The following is an 18486-nucleotide window of genomic DNA, read 5'->3' as shown; positions in this document are numbered from 1 at the left end:
AAATGCAAAGAATCTTAAGCCATTTTTTCAAAAAGTGGAATTCTTTGTCACATTTTTAAAAAACTAAGAATTTTTGATGATTTTAGGCAAGAATCAAGTATAAAAAAAACATCTTGCGCAGTAGGCAAGATTAACCGACTTTGCTCTGTTATATAGGAGAATAAACAAATTTACCGAAATTTACGGATTTACCAAAATTTACCAGTATACCGAAATTTACCAATTTACCGAAATTTACCAATTTACCAAAATTTACCAATTTACCAAAATTTACCAATTTACCGAAATTTACCAATTTACCAAAATTTACCAATTTACCAAAATTTACCAATTTACCGAAATTTACCAATTTACCAAAATTTACCGATTTACCAAAATTTACCGATTTACCAAAATTTACCAATTTACCAAAATTTATCAATTTACCAAAATTTATCAATTTACCAAAATTTATCAATTTACCAATTTACCAAAAATTACCCCAGCAATTTACTAACATTTACCTCAGTAATTTACCAAACATTACCCACTAATTTACCAATTTTCCATCTTACCAAGAATTACCCCAGCAATTTACCACCATTCACCTCAGTAATTTACCAGACATTTTCTCACTAATTTACCAATTTTTTACCGAATTTTAATTACCCCAGTAATTTACTGCCAAACGTTTTTAACAATTTACTAAACTTTACCAATTTACCAAAAATTACCCAAGCAATTTACCAACATTTTCGACCAACTTTAATTACGAGTAATTCACCAAAAATAACTAATCATTTTATTTACCTACTAAAAATTAGATACTATTAATTCACCAAAAAAAAAAAATATCAAAATTTACTGGCTATTTACCAAAAACTTGATGTTTTTTGTTAAAACAAAAATTACACTAGAAATTTTTGAAAAATTTTGATTTTTAAAGGCAAAAAAATTTTGGACGGATAAAATTAACAAAAAAATTAACAAAAAAATCAACAAAAAATTTTCTCCTCTTGACTCGCGCGGGATTCGAACACCCGACCTCCGGCGCACCAATCATGCAACCTACACACCCTAACCACCCCATCTGTTTGTTGGGGGTGAGCCGTTTGCGAGATATAAGGGTTTACACAAATTTTTGCTTATCCATAACGTTGAAACACACTTAAACGTTCATATCTCGTAAACGGCTGAATCGATTTCGACCAAATTAAAAATTTCTCTAGTTCAGTATCAAAGCAATATTTTGCCATCATCAGTTTCGACTTAAAGTTCGGAGCTTTTGAGTTCAGCCCGGCACAAATTTATACATAAATTGATATATAAATCAATATATAAATCAATATATAAATATGTATATATATAAACTTATCTCGTTTTGCGCCATACGTCTTATCGTGATCAGCACACTCCGAAACGTCAAGAAAATCCACCCCCACCCAATTCTTGAACCATCATGACAAATACAATACCTTGACTTTCCGTTTCACGGCAAAGTCGGTAAAATCAGATAAGTACGTACTACACTTTTTCGAAAAATATCTGTGGACGAAGCGGAACTCTTTACAACATTTACTTGTCGTTCAGACAAACACTATTTCAATCAGTGGGTGATTTTAGATCCAAGTAGATCTGTGGTTGAGACAGACACCATTTCAATCAGTGAATTTTTTCAGACCAAAGTAAGGACCTGTGGTTGAGACAAACCCAGCAGGAGTATCAAACTCAATATTTCCAAGAATTTCAGAAAACCAACAAGAGACCTACCTACTTTACTTTCTGGCCAAAATCAGAGAATCAGAATTTGAAAACACCAGTGGTTGAGTCAGACACTGTTTCAATCAGTGGGTGTGTTCAGACACAAGTTGGGACCAATGTTCGAAACAGACACTGTTTAAAACCGGTGTTTGTGACAGACCCTGTTCAAAACCAGGGTTTGTGACGGACACTGTTTGAAACCAGTGTTTGTGACGGGCTCTGTTTAAAACCAGTGTTTGTGACAGACACTGCTTAAAACCAGTGTTTGTGACAGACACTGCTTAAAACCAGTGTTTGTGACAGACACTGTTCAAAACCAGTGTTTGTGACTGACAACCAGTGTTTGTGACAGACACGGTTCCAATGCAGTGTTTGAAACAGACACTGGATAAAACCAGTGTTTGTGACAAACACTGTTTAAAACTAGTGTTTGAAACTGACACTCTTCAAAACCAGTGTTTGTGACAGACACTGTTCTAAACCAGTGTATGTGACTGACAACCAGTGTTTGTGATAGACACTGTTCCAATGCAGTGTTTGAAACAGACACTGGTTAAAACCAGTGTTTGTGACAGACACTGTTCAAAACCAGTGTTTGTGACAGACACTGTTCAAAACCAGTGTTTGTGACAGACACTGTTCAAAACCAGTGTTTGTGAAAGACACTGTTCAAAACCAGTGTTTGTGACAGACACTGTTCAAAACCTGTGTTTGAAACTGACACTGTTCAAAACCAGTGTTTGAAACTGACAACCGGTGTTTGTTACAGACACTGTTCCAATGCAGTGTTTGTGACAGACACTGTTCCAATGCGGTGTTTGTGACAGACACTGTTCCAATGCGGTGTTTGTGACACACACTGTTCAAAACCAGTGTTTGTGACAGACACTGTTCCGGTGAGTGTTTGAAACAGATCCTGGTTAAAACCAGTGTTTGTGACGGACACTGTTTGAAAACAGTGTTTGTGACTGACCCTGTTTAAAACCAGTGTTTGTGACAGACACTGTTCCAATGCAGTGTTTGTAACAGACACTGCTTAAAACCAGTGTTTGTGACAGACCCTGTTTAAAACCAGTGTTTGTGACAGACCCTGTTTAAAACCAGTGTTCGAAACTGAACCTGTTCAAAACCAGTGTTTGTGACAGACACTGTTCAAAACCAGTGTTTGTGACTGACAACCAGTGTTTGTGACAGACACTGTTCCAATGCAGTGTTTGAAACAGACACTGGATAAAACCAGTGTTTGTTTAAAACTAGTGTTTGAAACTGACACTCTTCAAAACCAGTGTTTGTGACAGACACTGTTCTAAACCAGTGTTTGTGACTGACTACCAGTCTTTGTGATAGACACTGTTCCAATGCAGTGTTTGAAACAGACACTGGATAAAACCAGTGTTTGTGACAAACACTGTTTAAAACTAGTGTTTGAAACTGACACTCTTCAAAACCAGTGTTTGTGACGGACACTGTTTGAAACCAGTGTTTGTGACGGACTCTGTTTAAAACCAGTGTTTGTGACAGACACTGTTCCAATGCAGTGTTTGTAACAGACACTGCTTAAAACCAGTGTTTGTGACAGACCCTGTTTAAAACCAGTGTTTGAAACTGACACTCTTCAAAACCAGTGTTTGTGACAGACACTGTTCTAAACCAGTGTATGTGACTGACAACCAGTGTTTGTGATAGACACTGTTCCAATGCAGTGTTTGAAACAGACACTGGTTAAAACCAGTGTTTGTGACAGACACTGTTCAAAACCAGTGTTTGTGACAGACACTGTTCAAAACCAGTGTTTGTGACAGACACTGTTCAAAACCAGTGTTTGTGAAAGACACTGTTCAAAACCAGTGTTTGTGACAGACACTGTTCAAAACCTGTGTTTGAAACTGACACTGTTCAAAACCAGTGTTTGAAACTGACAACCGGTGTTTGTTACAGACACTGTTCCAATGCAGTGTTTGTGACTGACCCTGTTTAAAACCAGTGTTTGTGACAGACACTGTTCCAATGCAGTGTTTGTAACAGACACTGCTTAAAACCAGTGTTTGTGACAGACCCTGTTTAAAACCAGTGTTTGTGACAGACACTGTTCCAATGCAGTGTTTGAAACAGACACTGGATAAAACCAGTGTTTGTGACAAACACTGTTTAAAACTAGTGTTTGAAACTGACACTCTTCAAAACCAGTGTTTGTGACAGACACTGTTCTAAACCAGTGTTTGTGACTGACTACCAGTCTTTGTGATAGACACTGTTCCAATGCAGTGTTTGAAACAGACACTGGATAAAACCAGTGTTTGTGACAAACACTGTTTAAAACTAGTGTTTGAAACTGACACTCTTCAAAACCAGTGTTTGTGACGGACACTGTTTGAAACCAGTGTTTGTGACGGACTCTGTTTAAAACCAGTGTTTGTGACAGACACTGTTCCAATGCAGTGTTTGTAACAGACACTGCTTAAAACCAGTGTTTGTGACAGACCCTGTTTAAAACCAGTGTTTGTGACAGACACTGTTCAAAACCAGTGTTTGTGACAGACACTGTTCAAAACCAGTGTTTGTGACAGACACTGTTCAAAACCAGTGTTTGTGAAAGACACTGTTCAAAACCAGTGTTTGTGACAGACCCTGTTCAAAACCAGTGTTTGTGACTGACAACCAGTGTTTGTGACAGACACTGTTCCAATGCAGTGTTTGAAACAGACACTGGATAAAACCAGTGTTTGTGACAAACACTGTTTAAAACTAGTGTTTGAAACTGAAACTCTTCAAAACCAGTGTTTGTGACAGACACTGTTCTAAACCAGTGTTTGTGACTGACAACCAGTCTTTGTGATAGACACTGTTCCAATGCAGTGTTTGAAACTGACACTCTTCAAAACCAGTGTTTGTGACAGACACTGTTCAAAACCAGTGTTTGTGACAGACACTGTTCAAAACCTGTGTTTGAAACTGACACTGTTCAAAACCAGTGTTTGAAACTGACAACCGGTGTTTGTGACAGACACTGTTTGAAACCAGTGTTTGTGACAGACATGGGTTAAAACCAGTGTTTGTGACAGACACTGTTCAAAACCAGTGTTTGTGACAGACACTGTTCAAAACCAGTGTTTGTGACACACACTGTTCAAAACCAGTGTTTGTGACAGACACTGTTTAAAACCAGTGTTTGTGATACACACTGTTCAAAACCAGTGTTTATGACATAGTCCAAGAGCTATACCACTGCGATTGGGCCAAAATAACTGAAAGCTGGGGATGGTCTCAAAAGTTAGTATACATACCTCTATTTTGAAAGCACTTGGTCTGCCGATCCGCAGCTGCTGCTTTAAAGCTCAGTAAAAACTCGAAAGTTCAAATTTTTTTCAACTTTCAGCTGAGAAAACTGATGGCTAAAATTGGTGCCTTATTATAGCATTTTTCACGCTGAATCTGAATATATCAGTCTGCTGACCCATAAGTGCCACCAAACTCCCGGCAGACAGGGTCAAAAGGGGAGCAAATTTGGCAAATTTCATGTTTTTGGGCTAAATTCTCACAAAAAGCTACAAAATCGGGTTAAAAATTATTTTCAAGCAGTTTAAAGGAATGCTCTATGGCTAAGATGATTTTTAGACACCGAAATTTTCCAAAATGTTCTTTTTTGGGGGGGGGGTGAGGCATGAGGGGAGTATTAAATCAAAATATATGTTTTTTGACCTATTTTCCTCCAATGTGAAAAATATTGCCATAATTGAATTCTAGGACCCAAAAAACATATATTTTGATACTTCACAAGGTCATATTTGCTGAATTCATTAATACTCCCCTCACGCCCCACCCCCCAAAAATGAAAATTTTGAAAAATTTCGGTGCCTAAAAATCACTGTTCCAAAGCAGTGTTTGAAACAGACACTGGTTGAAACCAGTGTTTATAATAGACACTGCTTAAAACCAGAGTTTCTGACAGACACTGCTCAAAACCAGTGTTTGTCACAGACACTGTTCAATACCAGTGTTTGAAACAGACACTGATTAACACATGTGTTCAGACCCATGTTTGAACCAGTGTTTGAGACACACACACTGTTTCAAAGTTTAAATCAGTGGGTGTGTTCAGACCTAAGTAAGGACCAGTGTTTGAAACAGACACTGCTTCAATCAGCACTCTATTTCAATCGGTGGGTGTGTTCAGACTTCAGACCCAAGTTAGGAATAGTGTTTGAGACAAACACTGTTTCAATCAGTGGGTGTGTTCAGACCCAAGTTAGGACCAGTGTTTGAAACAGACACGGTTTCAATCAGTGGGTGTGTTCAGAGTTCAGACCTAAGTTAGGACCCCAGTGTTTGAAATAGACACTATTTCAATCAGTTATTGTTTTCAAACCCAAATAAGGAATTGTGGTTGAGACAAACCCAGCAAGAGTTTTAAATTCAATATTTTCAAGAATTTCAGAAAACTAAAAATAGTCCTATGTCCTACCTTACTTTCTGCCCAAAATCAAAGAATCAGAATTGAAAACACCAGTGGTTGAGTCAGACACTGTTTCAATCAGTGGATGTGTTCAGGCCCAAGTTAGGACCCGTGTTTGAGACAGACACTGTTCCAATCAGTAGGTGTTCAGGCCCAAGTTAGGACCAGTGTTTGAGACAGACACTGTTCCAATCAGTGGGTGTGTTCAGAGCTTCAGACCAAGTTAGGACCTGCGTTTGAGACAAACACAGTTTTGAATGAGTGGGCGTTTTCAGACACAAGTAAAGACCCATGGATGATGAGACACAGTTTCATATTCAATTTTTCCAAATACATATTGTCAAGAAAAACCTGCATACAAGAAACTTACTCAATTTTTGTTCAAAATCAAACAATCAAACTTGTAAATTTATTTGTGGTTGAGTCAGGCACAGCTCCCTTCAAGATTTGTCCAGAAAACAGGTCGTCGCCTCATGCCGTGTATGCACAGGCCATACCCTCCTCACTCACTCTATTCTCTTCAGAAAATAATCCGCTCCAATATGCCCTACATGTCAAGTCCAACTCACCATCTCGCACATCATCCAGCAAATCTCACTAATCCTAGAGGAATCACGGTCCATTCATATAAACATCACCCTTCCTCAACCTTTTCCCTTCTTCCAAAAACTACGAACTATGTATGTACCTACGTATCATATCGGCCACTTACCCATTTACATTCATTTTTCAAGTTCCAGCCAACTGTTCTGGACTGACTGGAACCAAGCTCATCCCGGATAGAGTAACCTGGACAATAGTATCATGCTCTGGAATCAAAAAGAAAATTCAAAGATTAATAATAGCCGATAGCTTTTCGCCATTCAGGCTTACTGTATAGAATTATAAGTACATATTTCTGAACTGATATTAGACTACGTACGTAAGTTATAATAAATTCATTCTTACAATTAGGCAAATATACTACGGTCTTACTCTCTCAAATATTCCCATTTTTGCTTTATTTTCATTCACTATCACAGAGGCCAAGTAAGCTACTATACGATCGATAGGCCTCCAGCAGAACAGATACGACAACGCTACAGGTAGGAAATAGTAAATTATACCTACGGAATCGGTACAGTCGTACCTAATAATTGCCTTAAATTAATACACCGTGTAATACGAGCATTAGAAATGTACATTTTAAATTTCAATAAATTCATAATTCTGTACTAGAAATTAATATTTCGCGAAGCAGCCTTTATTGGATAATAACTGGGTAGGGTAGGTAATTATTAGCGTGACGAATTATTCACGTAGGTCGAGTCTTCTAACGTGTAATTTCCTATACGTCGAGACGATTCAGCCCTTATTATATAATACAGACATTATTTTTAGTATAATTCGCGATACAACAATAAAGATGTCTTTTTGTCGCGATGATGTTTACTATATCGTTCAAACGGAGCAAGGAAAATTACGGGGTAAAGAAAGCATTTCGGGATTCGATGGAAAAAAATACTGTTCGTTTTTAGGTATTCCTTACGCCAAACCACCCCTCGGAGAGTTACGTTTCCAAGTAAGCCACATTATCTATCCTAAAATTTCAATTTCACACGTGCTCTCGTATTATTTTGATATCTTAGCCTCCTGAAGACCCGCTGGCTTGGGAAAATACATACGATGCCACTCAAGAGGGGAAATTCTGCTACCAGTCACCCCTTCTGCACCTTTTCTCGTTACATACAGGCGATGAAGACTGCCTTTATTTGAACATTTACACTCCGAAGGTAGGTAATTATTGGGTAGGTTTTCGGCGACGAAATTCGACACTCGAATAAGTAATTTCAAACCGTTCATTTCGTAGCCACCTCAAGAAATCAGCACCGCTTTACCAGTCATGTTTTTCATTCATGGAGGAGCTTTCATAGCCGGTTGCGGAATAAAACGAGTGTTTTCGCCCGATTACCTGATGAATAAAAATATCATATTGGTCACGATCAATTATAGATTGCATGTTTTGGGTAAGTAAATACACTTGAGATATGTAGGTATCTAGTTATTGAGAAATCCTATCACTGCGATGGTCAATCTGCAGGTTTCTTGAATTTGGGAATCGAACAATGTCCCGGAAACGTTGGTATGAAAGATCAAACATTCGCTTTACAATGGGTACAAAAGAACATCAAGAATTTCGGAGGTGATCCGAATAACGTAACTATATTTGGACAAAGTGCTGGATCAACGAGTGTCCAATATCATATGATTTCACCTTTATCTCAAGGTATGATTTTTTTTTTTTTTTTTGAAGAGAATAGGATGTCTTCTTTGATGAATTTTTTAATACGTTGTGACCTTCGATAAATGCAGGTTTATTTCATAAAGCAATCATGCAAAGTGGTTCGGTGCTGTCTCCTTGGGCCTTTACAAAGAACCCGACTGAACAGGCGTTCGCCATTGGTCGAGAATTATTATACGAAGGCGATGATCGTCACGAATTGCTCGATCTTTTGAAACGTACTCCGATTCGAGAACTTGTACGAGCTTTCGAAAAGATGTTGAAAAAAGATGAGCCAGTACTGAAATTTTTTATGAAACTTTTCCAACATTTACTGTCGTGCTTTTTACTACATACATATTTTACTATCTATATTTTCGCATAGGATTCGCAATTCCGATTTCCAAATCTATCTCCATCTGTCGAAGTGATCGCTGAAGGAGCTTTTCTGCCAGATATGCCGGAAAAATTGCTCAAATTAATGAAACCTATTCCAGTAATTTATGGACAAACTGATAGAGAAGGAATGATGATACATTTTGGTTCGTTTCGCTTTTTGGTCAAGCAATCTGATCACCTATATTGATTTTATGTAAGCTGATAAACTTCATTGCAAATGTATCAATCGTAGGTTATCAAGGAAACATAGTGAAAAAATTAGGTGACAGTTTCCCAACGCTGTTAAAGGAGTATTTCAACATCGATACTGATCTGAATCCGAAGACGGGATACTTAGTGAATAAAATGTATTTCCGAAACGAAGCTATAACGGAGCAACATTCAAACGAAATATCAGATGTAAGTTGTGCACCTGAATAGTACTATTCGATAGGGGGGGAGGGATTATCGCATTAAGTGCTCATCTTACAAGGGAACTTTCTGAACGAAACTAAGGCACATATAAAGAGCAAGTCCTAAAATCCTCGTAATCAAAATTTCAGCTTCTGAAGACTATTTTTGGCAAACTTTTGAAAAAACTTGAGAAATTAAAAAAATTGGTTTTCAAACTTTTTCATAATAAATATAAATTTTTTGAGCGAAGTGGATCAGTGTGAATACTTGTAGTTTAATTCAATTCCCAAACATCAACGACTAAAAGTTTCGGGCCATTCTGGAACCTCCGACGATTTTTCAATTTTCTACAGAAATTTTTAAACTACTTTGGAGGGGCCAAAAATTACTTTTGAAACCTAAAACTTTGGTTGGTGCTTACTGGACGCCCTCTTAATCCGTTCAGGTGGCCATCGTGGAATTCCAGGAGTGCCACTTTAAAAGTACATTTTTGACCAATTTATAAATTCTGGAAAAAGTGAAGAAAAATTAAATTTTTAAAAAGATTGTATGCACATTTTTGGGGATTCACAAATTGGTCGAAAATTCACTTCTGAATAATTGCCACTCACTGCTGGAATTTCGCAATAAGTAATCACCTAAACCAGACGAGAGGGTGCCCAATAAACACTTACCAAAAAGTTTTTAGATTCAGAAGTCAGTACTTGTATCGAGTGAATTAAAAAAAAAATTACTTTCGTGGCTAAAAAAATACGAAAAAGTAACAGGAAAATTTACAAAACGAGGACAAAACATTTTAATGCCCCAACAAACTTATTTTAAAACAAAATATATTTTCAATCAAATTTAATGTAGGTACTTAATATCTGAAAAATAAAAAATGAAAAAAAAAAACGAAACAACACATTCTAATTAAAGTTTGATAATGAAAAGAGATCGAGAGATTGAAGAGGTATATGTATTGGCTTAGCATTAAAAAAAAAAAAAAACAAGTCTTTCGGACCGATTTTGACAAAAAGGGTGGAAATTATTGGTATTCTTCGCCAAAAAAAAAAAACACTACAGTGTTGAGCAATTTTTGGCAGAGAATGATACAGGGTGGCCAGAAATATCGGGTACCCCTAAAAAAGTTTTCTAACTAAATACTTCGGTTGGTCACAGTGAATGATAATAATGATAACACATGATTGGTTGTTGGACTGGAGAGATAACATTCCACCAATCATATGCATCTATTTCACGTTGCCAACCTATATTTTTAATGAAAAACTTTCTTAGGGGTACCCGATATTTCTGGCCACCCTGTACTTGGGACATTAACGCTGGAAAAACAGTGTACCCAGTTAGAAAAGAATAAAACAGTATAGGTACAAGTACTTTCGCAAATTATTCACTAGTTGATTCTATCAGAATTTTTTTTTCTTCAAGAAGTAGGGCCAAAGGTTCGAAAAAATTAAATTTTTGAAAATAGTAACCAAGCAGGAGCCCTGCGTCCTGCGAAGTTCATTTTAAACGCCTCCAGAGCGATTTGAAATTTCTGAAAAAATTAAAAAATTCGCTGGAGGCTCCAAAAAAGTCAAATTAAATCGAAAAATTGCTTCAAACTAGTATAGTTAGATGTTATGCAGGGGAGTTGAATTGAAAAAATTATTCATATTTCATATTGGTTTAAAAAGATTCACATTTTCATAAAAAAGTATTTTAAAAATCGCCTTAAAATTTTTTTATTATTTACTAGTGCAGGAAAATTAGATGAAAAAAAAGGGTCATTGGGAAAAGTGAGGTAGAAAGCTGAATTTTGGTATACTGGTCCATTTTTTTGTGCTGAACACGAATCCGATGAGTCCCTGGTCGTCCCTGGTGAGCGTTCTCCCCTATTGTGGATCTAAGCCCCCCAAAACCAGTTTTTTTCAATTTTCTCCCCCGCATTGCATTTTAGCGAAAAATGAGGTTAGATACAAGAATCTACGTCAAATTTCCGATCTAATGATATATCAACTTCACTTCTACCGCCAAGGGGGGTGGAGCAGGAACCAAAAATTTAAGGGTCCACCCCCCTCGAGGGGGAGCCATGTGCTGTAGCTTATTCTACGAGAAATTGTATGTGCAATAACAATGAACTTATGTAATTTTCCCATAGCAATGAAACCAACATCATCAAAATAACTTTATTTCAAAAATCGTGAAAAATGAGGGGGCTGAGGGGGTCTGCGGAGGACTAGATGATTGTAGCAGAAAATCTGAGGTCATATTCGTGCTCAGGGGTATCGAAACATATGAAAATCCCACCAGCAATGTCATCAAAATAACTTTATTTCGAAAATTCGTGAAAATTGAGGGGGGCTGAGGGGGTCTGGAGAGGGGTAGGTGAGTGTAGCGGAAAATCTGAGGTCATATTCGTGCTCAGCGGTATCGAATCATATGAAAACGACACCAATGTCATCAAAATAACTATATTTCGAAATTCGTGAAAATTGAGGGGGGGCTGAGGGGCTCTGGAGAGGGGTAGGTGAGTGTAGCAGAAAATCTGAGGTCATATTCGTGCTCAGAGGTATTGAATCATATGAAAACGATACCCTACTCATTGATAGTTATTTTTTTCAAAATTCCCATTTCACCCCCCACTCCCCTACGATACATTATTCCAAGTTTTCACCACGGCGCACCAAAGCAAAAATTTCTAATATAGTATATGATGTTTGGGGGCCAAAAATACATCCAAAAAACGTGTTTACAAAATTGTACCTCGCAATCTTGATTGTTAATAGGCATAAAAAAATGAAAAAAACGCAATTTTGAGGGGTAAATATAAGGGGAGGGGGTTGACAATTTTTATGGAGATATCTACTAAGGATATACATAACTTCCAGAAAAATTTTCAAAATCGGTTGAAATGGGGCTGAGAAAAGTGTTACTGAAATTTCAAAAAAGGGGGGTTCCGCAAAAAGGGGAGGTGGTGTGGATCTGAAATTTTTCACGGGGTAGTTTCTCGATGGTACCCACTTTCAATGCTGATATCAACCCGAACGCTCTCGGGGCCCATTTCACCCCTCCTATGCGCCGATAGCCCTTTTGTGTTTTTTAGAAAACCCCTCACATTTGAATGGTTCCTGCTCCACCCCCCTTGAGGGTAGAAGTGAAGTTGATATATCATTAGATCGGAAATTTGACGTAGATTCTTGTATCTAACCTCATTTTTCGCTAAAATGCAATGCGGGGGAGAAAATTGCAAAAAACTGGTTTTGGGGGGCTTAGATCCACAATAGAGGGAGAACGCTCACCAGGGACGACCAGGAACTCATCGGATTCGTGTTCAGCACAAAAAAATGGACCAGTATACCAAAATTCAGCTTTCTACCTCACTTTTCCCAATGGAATGCTATTTTTCCTGGACTATCTTCGCCAAAAAAAACACTACAATGTTGAGCAATTTTTGGCAGAGAATGATACTTGGGACATTAACGCTGAAAAAACAGTGTAGCCAGTTAGAAAAGAATAAAAAAAAAGTATAGGTATAAGTAGGTACTTTCGCAAGTTATTCACTAGTTGATTCTATCAGAATTTTTTTTTCTTCAAGAAGTAGGGCCAAAGGTTCGAAAAAATTAAATTTTTGAAAATAGTAACCAAGCAGGAGCCTGCGTCCTGCGAAGTTCATTTTAAACGCCTCCAGAGCGATTTGAAATTTCTGAAAAAATCAAAAAATCCGCTGGAGGCTCCAAAAAAGTCAAATCAAATCGAAAAATTGCTTCAAACTAGTATAGTTAGATGTTATGCAGGGGAGTTGAATTGAAAAAACTATTCATATTTTATATTGGTTTAAAAAGATTCACATTTTCATAAAAAAGTATTAATTTAAAAATCGCCTTGAAAAATTTTTTTTATTGCTCAAAATTTTCAAAAATTTGCCATCAAATTCAAAAATCAACTTCGGGGCATGCAATTTTGATTACAGGGGTTTTCAAACATGCTCTTTTGATCCAACTTGGTTTCGCTCAAATCGAAGATAGCCAGTTTAAAAAGTTATATTGTAATTCTGATTAATTAATAATAATGAAACAAATTGATTATCGAGAATTCGAGATAGCGTGATAGCTTTGCAAATGTTTCAAAAATAATACTATGCACTACCAATATTGCCAATGTCAACGACGAAACTTTAATATTTAATTTTTCAAAAATATTCAAGGTCGCAATAATTTACTTAGTCTATTTTCTATGCGAAAACCTACAGAATATATAATTAAATTTCAATATTTACTTGGTGCCATGTATCATCAATTGGGGGAGAGGAAGGGGCATCCACAAAGAAAAAAAATGAAATCAGTACTCGATGAATAATTCGAGATATAGAGCTTCGATAAAGAACTCTAATTAAAAGGAAGCGTTGAAACCAAAATTCAATACTCATTACTTCAATTTGAAAAAAAAATTTTACCCAACATTGGAGAAAAAAATTTATGGAGATTTGAAAGTTATTTCGTTAATTTTGTAATTTGAAGATGATCATGGTCAGTTGATAAATGCAAGGTATACGAATCCGGTTTCACATTCACACAAGGATTTTGGGCGTTCTCTATAGGGATCTGACGAATCACCGTTTACTAATTTTTCTCTAATTTTCCCGTAGCTTTTCACCGATTTATATTTCTATCGTTTTTACGAAGCGATTGATCTACTAATGAAATCGCAAATGCCACCTTATGTGTACCTGTTCTCTTACGAAGGATCTCTCAACTTCAGCACTCAACTACTTCGAATTGTGAAACCATTTGCACGTCTAGATGAAAAAGGTAGGTAAACACAACCGTATATGAAAATGCAGAAAATCTAAATCCATAGATAATTTTGTGCAAATCTCATAAAATCATTTATCTTTATTTCCAAATGTCAAATTACTAATCTCGTCATTTTTCAAAATTTTACTAAAGAGGGATAGGTATAAATTAAAAATTGAAAAATTCAAAGTTTAATATTGGAATTAAGAAAAAGCAGGACTCGTGCTTGAAGAATCACGATCTTGAAAGAAACTGAAGGGCGTAAGAAAAATATTCTGAAAAGGTTTTAAATTTGGAATTCAAGAAATTTTTGAACATTTTGCTAGCTCATTGACTTCTTCATCTCGAAAAAAAAGATTCAGACCTCACGAGGCCCATTTTATTTGAAGATATTTCGATAAAAAACGCGAAAATTTATTTCAACAATTTTCGGTTCGCACAATTGAAACAAATGGTCTGGAAACTGTAGGGATATTTCGGACTCTGAATCAGGTGGAGGAAAAGTACTAGAGGAATTTGAAACGTACCCTCTGTAAGAACCAGTAAGTATTTCATTCATGTTCAAACACTTTGTTACCATGTGAGCTTTTTCAATAATGGAACGATATTTGAGTCTCAATCTCCAAAAATGTTGAAACAATTTTGTGGCATTTAATTTTTAAACACCTTCGTTCAGTTCACTCCAGCATACGATTTTGAGGTTTAAAAAAAGTCAAAGCTCCAATAATACCGAAATGCTAGAAAATGTAAAAAATATCGAGTTTCAAATTTATAAAGTCGATTCACAACTTTGGCGATGAACTTAATAAATAACTTGTAAATATTTACTTCCAACAGGAGCCTGCCATGCAGACGATTTGAGCTATTTATTTTATTACAAAAAAGCATTACTTTTTCGACGAAAATTGAAAGGCGATGATCTGAAGGTGGTCAATCACATAACTACCATGTGGACTAATTTCGCAAAATACGGGTAAGTTCATACAACCGAATACGCAACACAACGACACAGGTCTATAAAAATACATTTATACATTATTATATCCTTCTAAACAATTCTTTCACTTTCACTGGGCAACTTTCATGAACAGAGATCCATCTACTGAAGATATAGAATGGACTCCGATGACTGCGAACCAATTACAATACTTGGATATTACCCCAGAACCCAAAATGAGGAAAGGAAGAATTCGCCAGTATATGTACGATATGTTGCATCGAATCATAGAACCAGCTAGGGGTTCCAGTGAATAATTTTTTATTCTTCAATACCTACTTATTGTATATGGAGGTGCATAGTAAAATTTTGGACTTTTTCGCGACGTTTTTAGCGAATTTTTGAAGTCATTTCTGGACATTCTATAAATTTTTTCACCATATTTATGATTAATTTTGATTCAATTTCGATAAATTTCTGTTAAATGTAAGAACTTTTTTCAACCTGTTGAATTTTTTACTTTTTTTTTGCATCATTCTGCATGTATTTTTTTTTTCAATTTTACTGCAATACCATATAATTTTAGTAAGTGTATATGTATACCTACTACCTATTCCATGTTTACTGTTTCATCTTTTGCAGGGGTTTTGACTTTTAAACACAATATTCTTGAACTATTTTACGTAAGTTCAGCCATGTTTTACTGATTTTATACTTTCAAGGCTAGGAAGAAATTCAACGAATAAATTTCAAAAATTTTTAAGCGAAGTTCAACTAAAAATCAAATTGTAAATTATTAAAAAAAAAAAAAAAAAAAAACATTTCGGAAATTGAGGATTCTTTAAACGAGTATCTATAGGTACCTATATGAGTAATCCCAAAACAAATTCAAAGATGCAGATGAAAATACATAAAGATCTAAAATGAATAATTTCTTTTGTTTTAATTGTTCATAAATGGAATATGTCAGAAAAATATGTAGAATGAAACGCTGTGTTTAATTTAAATGTTTTCCTCGTGACTCTCCTACTCCCCCCCCCACCCCAAAAAATTGAGGAATAGAATTTGGCTTTTAATTTCCACCAAAGTCATAAAATCAAACCTTGGGAACCTAACATGATAATTTCAAGGAAATAGAAAAAACCATTTATTTCTAAAATGAGAAATTATTTTAAATGAATTTAGCAGATTTTAGGTGCATCATGATTATGAACATAATTAGGAAAAATTTAAAAAGACTTTCACACGATTTGATCCCATTGCATTATATTCTATCAATATTTTGCACCAGCAAGGGTGCCTAACAAAATTACAAAATGGAAAACCAGGACTTTAGTAGGACATCTTTCAAACATTTGGGATTTTTAAGGGGGGGGGGGAGTACGAGGTAAAATTTTAAATTAAAATTTTTCGCTTTTGTAATGTCTTTGAACATCTCAAGATTTTTTTAAGCAAAGCAGATGTCGAAAATCATTTCAATTTTTGATTTTGATTTTGATCTTGAAGGTTTTTGCTAATGGAATGAAATTAGGGCGAATAAAAACCTTTTTTCAGCATAACAAATTTTCAAAAAATGTAAAAAAATTCAACAGAAAATTTGAAAGACATTGGTATATTTCGAAATGGAACGGCGAATTTCAAGGTACCTAAAATATTAGGTATACAGATAAAATGATGATTTTGTCAAGTGATAGGTATAATTTTGCCAAAAATGTTCATAGGTATACTTGACGTAAAAAAATTTAATTTCTCCTTCAAATCTGGAATTTTTCAATTGAGGAAAGGAAATTCAAATTGGCCCTGGTGAAGTGAGGGCAAAACTCTAAAAAATAAGTGTTTCGAGAGGTATAAAAAACGATATTTTTTGTTTGATGAGTTACTTATAAAAAGTTTAATTATTTTTTTCTTCAAAATTCTGAAATTCGAATCATGATTTTTTTTTAGAAAAATTCAAAATTGAAAAAGACTGATTCAAACTTTTAAACATTTCTCGAATTTGAACAATAAGTTTTTAATGTGAAAAAAGAACAGAATGATAGTCCGAGCTGAGCGAGAGCAAAAGCTCTCAAGAATGTGTACCTAATTCAAGTTTCTAAAAACGATAGCAAATGAGCCCTTTTCACCGACTTTTTTTTTTCAAAATTCCAGAAAAAGGAGAAATGAATTGAAAATTTTTGAAACCTGGTTGAAAAAAAAAACAGGATAATTACAGGAGTAGGTAGCAGGACGGGCGACGTTTCTGAAGATAATGATACTGAAGACAACGATTTTGAAGATGAGGAATTGTGAAGATAGAAGAATTTGATTCATTTATATTGAATAAAATTGTAGCTTTTTAAATATGCACCATTTTAATTCATGTAAAAGCAAGATGCTAAAAAATAATTTTTTTCAAAGGGAAACCAGATTTTAAAAATGTGTGTAAATATGTCTGGGAGGTTTACAAGAGTATACTTAGTACATACGTACCTCATCCACATTTTTAGAACATTACCCTCTACCTTAAGGGCTACATTTTGATTTTTGGTAAAATAGTTTACAGAAACGATGTTAGAAGGCTCAAAAACATGCGTTATGTCATTATCCTACTTGATTTTTTTGAAATTTTACCTCCTCCCTTAGAAGTCCCATTGGAGTTTTTGGTAAAATGGTTCGTAGAAACGTACCTATTTAGAAGGTTTGAAAACATACATTTTGATACCTCACATGATTTTTTTGAAAATTTTGAAATTTCACTCTCCCCCTCCAGAAGCGCTATTGAAGTTTTGAGTAAAATGGTTCCCAGAAACGTGTTTAGAAGGTTCGAAAACGTACAATTTGATATGTCACATCATTTTTTTGAAAATTTTGAAATTTCACTCCCCCCCTCTAGAAGCCTCATTGAAGTTTTGAGTAAAATGGTTCCCAGAAACGTGTTTAGAAGGTTCGAAAACATACATTTTGATATGTCACATCATTTTTTTGAAAATTTTGAAATTTCACTTCCCCCCCTCCCCTCTAGAAGCCCCATTGAAGTTTTGAGAAATATGGTTCCCAGAAACGTGTTTAGAGGGTTCGAAAACTTACATTTTGATATGTCACATCATTTTTTTGACAATTTTGAAATTTCGCTCCTCCCTCAAGGTTTAGAGCCAAAATGGCTCAAGAAAATAATGGTTTCAGCATCTTTGAAAACCCCCATACTGTGAATTTTAGAATTTTGGCTGGATAGAAATTCTCAGGTACCACTATGTGACACCTTCTTAGAATGATTTTATTCTAATTAAAACTAACCTACGAGTAACTCCAATTCAATACCAGAAATACCAATCGCATAACCAATTTTCAAGTCATCGTCGAACTAGATTTCGATCAGTCTTTTTAAAAAAAATGACAGCACTGAAGTATGAATAACTCACCCAAATAGGAATAAACTACACTTTTAAATACAGCTAAATCACAGTAAATAATCATCCTATTAATACACAGTACATATATTGGCAGACCGAAATTGATAAATTAAAATTATCAATCAAAATTAAAACATGAG

At 35.4% G+C, this 18486-nt stretch overlaps 1 protein-coding gene across 1 annotated transcript; it reads left to right on the top strand.

Annotated features, from left to right (window-relative positions):
• The first annotated feature begins 7552 nt into the window (after positions 1 to 7552).
• LOC135838422 (esterase FE4-like) lies at positions 7553 to 15725 on the top strand. The gene is made up of 10 exons (XM_065354055.1): positions 7553 to 7754; positions 7822 to 7965; positions 8043 to 8199; positions 8274 to 8459; positions 8546 to 8751; positions 8839 to 8995; positions 9085 to 9251; positions 13873 to 14035; positions 14858 to 14993; positions 15112 to 15725. Exons 1-10 carry the CDS (start codon positions 7599 to 7601, stop codon positions 15272 to 15274), a joined length of 1635 nt encoding a protein of 544 aa, XP_065210127.1. The 5' UTR covers positions 7553 to 7598; the 3' UTR covers positions 15275 to 15725.
• Positions 15726 to 18486: the final 2761 nt, after the last annotated feature.

This window comes from Planococcus citri, chromosome 3 (genome assembly GCF_950023065.1).
Source record: "Planococcus citri chromosome 3, ihPlaCitr1.1, whole genome shotgun sequence".
Taxonomy (NCBI): domain Eukaryota; kingdom Metazoa; phylum Arthropoda; class Insecta; order Hemiptera; family Pseudococcidae; genus Planococcus; species Planococcus citri.
Note: the sequence above shows the minus strand (reverse complement) of the source record. Positions and strands in the feature narration are given on the sequence as shown.